Source organism: Mchenga conophoros, linkage group LG23 (genome assembly GCF_057382185.1).
Source record: "Mchenga conophoros isolate Kocher_MC1m ecotype Shallow Benthic linkage group LG23, M_conophoros_male_GT1.1, whole genome shotgun sequence".
NCBI lineage: Eukaryota > Metazoa > Chordata > Actinopteri > Cichliformes > Cichlidae > Mchenga > Mchenga conophoros.
This window is the reverse complement of record NC_140547.1, coordinates 35,327,402-35,335,509: the sequence shown is the minus strand read 5'-3', so window position 1 is coordinate 35,335,509 and position 8,108 is coordinate 35,327,402. Positions and strand designations below refer to the sequence as shown.

Here is an 8,108-nt window from a genome sequence, read left to right as displayed (position 1 = left end):
GCAACTACAAACTCTATCTTATTGCAACATTTACGGCAGGTTTTAGTGTTGGTACGCTCATTTTCTCATTTTCCAGCAAAAACAATAACTGAAGAGGGATAACTTTATCTTATTGGACAAAATCAATATTGACAAATTTTTAACTCTGAGGCCATAATTTACACTTGGAAAGGGGTGATAAATCCTAATATAGGTTAATTCAATATTCATCAACATAATGTTACACAAATGTACAAAACCACTACCTAGCAGTTATACTGTACTTCACAAGATGTGCTCAATTACCCAGCTTCTCTCATAATGCAATGTAATGTAACCGTTACATTTTTTCACTTTCACAAAGTACACAAACTGCATTAAGTAGAAAATACTAATACTGTGCTACCCATGTACCCTGTAAAGTTAGCTAAAAACAAATCGAATGGACTGACATTCTGTTTATTTGCAACCTATAAACACCCTCACATGGTAAGCATATGACACATTATTTTCAGGGGACTGCTCTGTAACGTGCTTCTTTTATTAAAAAAAATGTGTCAGCTATAAGAAACTGAAGACTTTACGGGCCCAAGCACACATATTTCCAAAGAGGTTAATCGGCTTGATCAGACTGGGTGTGAATGGCTACTCTCTGGCATTCAATGGTTGAGCACCGGATGCGATATATCCGCTGTCACAACAAGTGCTCTGCCGCCCCCCCCCCTTCAGGTTGACGCCACATACAGCGCAAATCCCGACCTCTCCGGAAAGAGAGAGAGAAAAAAAAATCACACTCACACGCGAGGAAAAAAAAAAGTACTTGCAAGACGTTCTGAACGTCGCGGATAAAACACACGGAGTGAAAACTACCTGTAAATGGGAGGTTTGTCGCCTGCTTTTCTTCTCTAGTTCCAGTCTTTTTCTTCTTTCCTTTTTTAAGTTTGCTAATAAACTTTATCGTGCGGCGGCTGTTTGAAGTTATCGCGTGCTTTAACGCCTCGTGCTGTTGCGCAAAAACATGGGATTTACATCTTAGCGCCGCTTCTCCCGAAGGAGCGCTCCGGCTGGAAGCTTTGTCAATGGATTTTACCGACGGTTTTCCCGACTGAAGTGTTGCCGCAGGGAATACTCGCCCCCTCAACTTGGATTTGTTTCACCTAAACGGGGGTCTAAAAGTGTCGCGAGCACGGTAAGTGTGACCTGTGTAGTTTTTATTCTTTTTTTTTCTCTTTTTTTTAACAATACGCATGCTCTTGGTTGAAGCTTTGGACTAACAAACTTTGTTCCCCCTCACAGTTTTCTTAGCTGTGGTTTTGTCACTCCCGTCCTTTAGGGTTGCACTTGGCTCATACGTGCACTGTTATGATTTTAACATAGCTGCTGGCTTAGTTTTGAGCTCATTATCTTAGTCACCCTTCCCCTCTTAAGTTTATAAGGTCCCTCTTTCCCTCTTAACTTCTAAAATTAGCCACCGCCTTCCCTTTGACTAATGACTCATTTAGCTTAATTGTTCACCTGACCGCTGGTGTCTGGTTATTAGGAAGTAGCAGTGTCCAAGTTGGCACGTGTTTGCTCATACGTGCACCCACAGTTTGCACTGTTTCCGTCCGCTGCTGCGAGCTGTCCGCTTAGCTTTTCTTTCTTTTAAACGTGTTTTCCGTGCCGCACGCTTGCATGTTTGCATTATAAATCTCATGCACACAGTGGCAAGGCGCTTATCGGTTGCGTATCAGAACCCGCGCGAGTTATTGGGCTTTCTGGTTTTACTCAGCATTCAATTCTTTTAATGTCTTTTTTTTTTTTCTTTTTGGCTGATGCTCTGTTTAGTTTTAGGAAGCTCGATCCTGTCACAGAGCTCCAGCTTCCCTCCCACTGTCACAGACTCCTGTGTGGAGGCGTCTGTTTTAACCAGGCTTATAAAACCAAAAGAACCCAAGATATTCCCAAAGATGTCCCACCATACACAAAGCCTCTGAGTGTACTCCCACTTAACATGGCCTCTTTCTTTGCTCCAAACTTCTTCTTCAAATCTTGTCACTCATCATCTTTTCAGCTGTCTAACAATGTAAAAATGTGCTCGAATGGGGAAGGTTGCTGCAGGCCATTTGCCACTTGCCACAGGAACAAACAAAAGCCGTTCCTGTATTGTAACTGAAAAGAGGGGTGGCCTTGGTCCCTCCACTTCTCGAAAAAGATTGCATTTAAAAGGTAATTAGCACGAGCACAAGAATCAAGACCTTTTTTTATTTTTCGTTTTCACCACCCTATCACTTTGGTGTGAGGCAGTGGTTTAAATGAGCCTGTGTACAGAGCACTTTTGTTAATACATTCAAAGGGAAACTATGGCTGATCTGGGGTGAGTATCCAGTAGTTGGGAAGTCGAAGCTGTTGTATTGGTTTGCTTCATCTTAAACTCTTATTAGACACTGGTGCTCTTTGCTTTGTTTTTGTTTGTTTTTTTTGTTTAATAGAAATGAAGTTGGTTTCCTCTCCTCTTACATGCATTCTTTCATGCGCTTCAACTCCTCGTTTGAGTTATCAGTTTGACCCACATCAGTCTTCAGTGTTTAAAAAGAAATGAACTTTGATCATCAGAGTATGCAACCTCTAACGATGGAAATGTTGACCCTGTGAGAGACGGGCGTAGAAAATGTGAAACATGTCATTTGACACGTAATTTACCTCTGATGTTTTTGCTGTGTCAGACGATATTTTGACTGTTGGCTGATCGTGTTGGTTATTGGAAGGTTAATAAAGTGAAAAATATTTTTTACTTTTCCTCAGCCAGTGGTGATGTCTTCTAACATCTTATGATAAAACGACAATTTCAGATCTGACAGTTGACTACCAAGCAACCGATTGGCTTTTCTGAGTATAAGGTAAACAACCGTCATAGCATTAATTGATGTATTGATGCTGCTATAATCTGGTTATTTTAACGTTTTGCCTTCTAAAATAAAGTTTAAAGGTAGAAATTGCACATCGCCATGCCCCGAAGCTCAATCTGACAGATTAGTGATGCACTTATAATAGGCCTAATTTTATCAGCCTTTTGACTGACATAAGCAACAAAGCTGCTGTGATGAATGATGACCTGAAATGTTTCTTCATCTATATTTTAGTATAAATATATTTTTTAAGATCACGATTTACCTGGAAAAAGATTGCATTTAAAAGGTAATTACGTACCTACTATAATTAGTAGGTGCGTTACTAATTATAAAGCTTATAAGGGGTGTCCCAAAAGCAGTGTATTAATGATAACTGATACATTATAAAATGTACAATTTTATAATCTCATGAATAATTGTGTAATTTTCTATAGGAGTGTTTAGACCTTCTTGCCGCCTGCATTGGTACATTGAGTTTAACGAAGTTAACAAAGCTGTCGTTGAATTTGTCTGCGAGCTTTGTTTTTATTGGGGTTTTTTGGTGGGTGGGGGTTGTGTTTTTAAATAGATACCACAATATAGTGAATTTTTCCCATGCATATAGTACGCAAACTAAAATGGCCAACCAAAAGAGTCATCATTTGAGAAACTGAAGTTTCAGCCATTTTAAGCCTTGTTACATGCCAGATCGATGACAGGAAGCGTGAGCGCTGCAGCAAGGGTCTGTGGTAGGACTTGTACCAAGGGCAAGATTCTTCATGTTCAGCAGCATGACCTCACAGCATCAATTCATTACCAGCATTGCATAGCTGGTATTAACTTCACCTCGTGTGTCTCAGTCCCCATTGCAGTCTGGGCGTTTTTCACACGCATCCAAATGCCTGTTTGACAACTTGTTTTAAAGACTCATTTTAGATGAGTGTGTCGCAAAATAACAAATTGTGAGTCCTTGTAAGTCAGACCTTCAGGATAGTGTTGTTCTTTTGTTGTTTTAAGCAAATTTTCTCTCTTCAGATATGGTGAGTTATTGTCATACATGCGAGAAAACAGGAAGTTTTCACAAAATAGCAGCCGGAAAGCACCTAAATTCAAATATCAGAGGCATAAACGTAAGGTCTGGGAGTGGATTTAGATTCAGCTTTGAGCAAACAACCTTTGGTTATCCTGCCTTTTGAGAGCAGACAAAGACTCGCTTGTGATTCAAAGGAAGCCTTCATAAAATTGATTCTGCAGGCCCCAGCAGACAGCAGCTAGTGACTTAAAACATTACATCGACTGTGCGATCTAACAGATCTTTTCTGCCACACTGATGTGTTTGTTAGACCTAATTTCCATAGTGGTGCTCGTACTGACATCGGTTAGGATTTGCATGGCATAATTTGCATGACGTGCCACTCCATACGGATATAAACTGTGTGTTTCTTTGACAGGACTTCAGATGTGTCCCCTGCCAGCCACAGTGGCCCTTCAGTCACGAGATGTTTTCCAGAAGTCAGAACGACAGCGACGGGGGAGGAGGGCAGCGGGGGTCATCATTGAACCGGCCAGCGGGTACACTGAATGACGAAGGGAGCTCTGAACCACGGACTCGGCAGACTGATGACGGTCCTTCAAATCCCGGGTTGAACAAAGGACAGCTGCCCCATACTGAACCAGTGCTATCTCTGGATCAGATTAGGATAACTGGGAGTAGCAATGAGTACACAGAAGGGCCTACTGTTGCCCAAAAGTCTTCAGGTACTCAGGATACATCACAGGGCTTAGGAGGCAGTGGACAGCAGGAGACTCAAAAAGAGAGGCCTTATAATCTCCGCAACCTGCACGGAAACTCTTCCACGCCGGGTGCTATGCAGTCTTCCAGTGTAGACGACTCCCATAGCAGCATCAGGACCAGCGTGGGAAGCGTTTCTTCAGACCAGAGGCTTATCGGCAGCCCAGAGAACGGCGAACAGATAATCAGAACACAGCCCAAGCGTTCCGAACTGAACTCAGAGGAGCTGAAACCCCTGAATGAGGAGTCCAGGCCAGTAGTGGTGATGACGAGCAGCAGTGTCAATAGAAATCAAGGTAAACACTCGGTTAGGTGTGAGGACTGCGGCCGATGTCAGTGTTCAGATTGCCGTCGCCCACGGGTGCTCCCTTCCTGTTGGATGTGCGGCCGGCGGTGCGTGTGCTCAGCAGATAGTGCAGTGGAGTACGGGACATGCGTCTGCTGCATAAAAGGCCTTTTCTACCACTGCTCCAGCGACGACGAGGACACGTGCACGGACAAGCCATTCTCGTGCACGCAGTCCCACTGCTGCGTCCGCTGGGTCACCGTGTCGCTCCTCTCCTTGTTCTTGCCCTGTATCCTGTGCTACCTCCCGGTTAAAGGATGCGTGGCAGTGTGTCAGTGCTGCTATGACAGAGCCAAACGACCCGGCTGTCGGTGCAAGAACTCAAATTCAGTCCACTATGAGGATGTCCGGAAACCAACGTAGACGTAGTGTGTGTGTTGAAATGGAGATGGATGGAATGGCTCTACGCTCACTCAACTCGATAGGCATGTAGTTGTGTAGATGAAAGGTTTTAATAGAGATCTAATAATGCTGTTGTGCTTAAGGTTTTGTATTTTTCATCTAGGTTATTACAATATCTGCTGAAAAATGGCCTTAATATGCTGCCTTTTTAAAGTGGGCTCAGAAAAATCTCTGTACTAAAGGCATGGGAGGTGCATTCACTCACCCTAGCATTAGGAGTTTCACTTGAAAGGTAAACCAAAAGAAGCGCTCGACATTTAAAGGTATGAAGACATATTCAACTACTGTCTTTTTTTCCTCCTTTTTTCTTAATGTCCTGAAAAATTTGTTCACTCAAGTGCCCTCGTTGTTTTATTGTTATGAGAGGCCAGCAGATAGTGTCTTCTCTCTTTTTGTTGTTTTAACATTTAATACAACTTGTATGCTAAGAACAGATTCCTGTTACTGACTGTAAAGTTTTAATTGCAAATGGTGTGCGTACGTCAGAAAACGAGTTGAACAGATGTTTTATTTTTGTACATAATACTTCAACTGGGAAAAGTTTTCTGCCATGCCAGAGGCACCTTGATGAATCCATACCTAAACTAATCAGCCACAACATTAAAACCACTGACAAGCGAAGCAATGATGTCATTGCAGTATAAGGTTTGCCCGGGAAACGTACCGCCCATTTAAACGTTGTTTACGCAAAGCCCCACCCGGGACAGGGGACAGTGTTCCCATCACACTTCATAAACTGCTCAGGAACGATTTGAAAGAACACGTTAAAATATCCCAAACTGATCAGAAACAAAGTCACCAACCCACAACCTATGACAGTGTCCCCACTGCCAGACACAACATTAATCACAGTGTTTTTTAAGAAAAGGGAGATTGGTGGTTTTAATGTTTTTGGCTAATGGGTGTATATGAATCAGATAATTGACCTTTTGTTTGCTTGAAATTTTGTTTTACATTCACTGGAATGTTTCTTAATCACGTTTATGTAATTTACAAAAGAAAGATCTTATCCCTTCTACTTGTAAATTGTACAGTGACCTTATATGAAAATTCTATTTTCATATAACTTTAAATATAAAGTTAAAACTATATATTTATTTGAAGGTTTATTATTTTATAATGATAAAATATTTATTTTGAGAAGGCATCAATGTTTCGCCTCTTTGTGGGAGAAGGGGTCACTCTGTAGTCACTGCAAGATCAGAGATGACCCTGTACGAGTGTCAAAGCTGGATGAATATTTCACTATGGATTAGGAGACAAATATATTAACGTTTGACATTAAACAACCCTGAAGTCTGACGGTAGTTGTTCCTGTTTTTGTGTGTATTGTTCCTGTTTGTTGGTGTGTTTCTCACTGTCTGAATATGCTTCTCTTTACTGTGGCATAAGAGCAGCTCCGTTTCATCTAGATTTACACTTTCCTTCATATAATTTAAGGTGCACATTCTCAACATTTTTAACTGAGCCTCGGCACGAAATCCGAAGCAGGGCGGTCATTAACCGGTGCTTTGGAATTTTCCCCACAACGCAATCGCTTAAATTGTTTAGAGAGATCAAAACCGGAAATGGGAACACATTAACGTTCACCTCATTAGACAAAGCCTCCGGTAAAGCCCGTGTGTGCAGGAATGCGATCGTCGCCTCTTTTTCATCTTCTAAAGTCGAACGCTCCACCTGTGTTTTTGCAAATATGCGTTCATGTAAGCCTGCTATTACGTTCTGGCCGGGCTTCAGGTTTGTTTCATGCAAGATCCACAGGAGCCTGCAGATACTCAGTCCCCTATTTTATTTTTCCTTTAATCAAAGGTTTGTTCAGGAATTCCTTGGTTTTGAGTGTCCCTGCAGGGGAAACATAAGCCTGAAACATAAAGCCCCTGACACTTGTTGACAGCATACGGACGTGTTTGCAGTGCGGTATGCATTCAGGGAAGTGATTGACATGCTGAGGCCCAACCTGCACTCACTTGTTTGTTATTCATCCAAAGCCTTTGACTGATTGGGGAAAGGGGGTGTTTTACATAATTATCAACTTTCACCTATTTTACAGCGGTGGCAGAGGAGATGGAAACATAACGGGTAGAATCCTATTAGAGACAGAAAAGAGAGTTGATCTCGTGTTTAGGCTTCATCTTTGCAGCCACAGGCCTCTACCCCTCCATTATCTCAGCTGTGAATGAAGGAGGGAAGGGTGGGTGAGGCAGAAGGAGTGGGTTGTTAGGAAGAGGGGACTGCAAAGGGTTAAAACCATCACTTTGAATGACAAAGACCTAACAGTTTACCCCTGTATTCAGCCCGGCATGCATTCATCCTGTTTTCAATAGTTGAAGGGAGGGGGGGTTATTTTGGCTCCCCAGCGCTCTTCTCTGCTACCTGCTCCTACTTTGTATTCCCATAGGGAGATGGCTTTCTTGTTGGGGGTAGGGGGAGAGCAGTTGGTTGGGTTCAATAAGGGAGGGGGGGTCAGTTAAAAAGAAGAGTATGTTTGTTAATGCTACTGAGAAGTATTATTTTCAGCTCAAATTCACCAGGTCTTTCTTTTTAATACATACTTTTTTTTAAAATCCCTTTTATTGCATGTTTGCTCTGCATTAGCAGAAGTCACGTTTAGATTAAAGGCATCTTCAGAAGATGTATCTCATTTGTCTCACTCAGTCATTTCTTTGGGTTTTTAAGGGTTTCACATTACTTGAGAGGGAAGGTAAGCCACTGATGTATG

At 42.2% G+C, this 8,108-nt stretch overlaps 1 protein-coding gene across 4 annotated transcripts; it reads left to right on the top strand.

Annotated features, from left to right (window-relative positions):
* Positions 1–687: 687 nt before the first annotated feature.
* Positions 688–6,691, top strand: spry2 (sprouty RTK signaling antagonist 2). 4 transcript variants are annotated; one of them, XM_085265434.1, is made up of 3 exons: positions 688–1,168; positions 2,764–2,858; positions 4,301–6,691. In XM_085265434.1, exon 3 carries the CDS (start codon positions 4,349–4,351, stop codon positions 5,348–5,350), a length of 1,002 nt encoding a protein of 333 aa, XP_085121560.1. In that variant the 5' UTR covers positions 688–1,168; positions 2,764–2,858; positions 4,301–4,348; the 3' UTR covers positions 5,351–6,691. The 4 variants fall into 4 exon arrangements, with proteins under 4 accessions (XP_085121560.1, XP_085121559.1, XP_085121561.1 ...); XM_085265435.1 differs by lacking the exon at positions 688–1,168 and adding an exon at positions 1,187–2,335; XM_085265433.1 differs by lacking the exon at positions 2,764–2,858 and having other exon boundaries at positions 689–1,168.
* Positions 6,692–8,108: the final 1,417 nt, after the last annotated feature.

Excerpts from the sequence above, each read along its gene's own strand:
- spry2 (XM_085265434.1), top strand. The coding sequence starts at position 4,349 with ATGTTTTCCAGAAGTCAGAACGACAGCGACGGGGGAGGAGGGCAGCGG.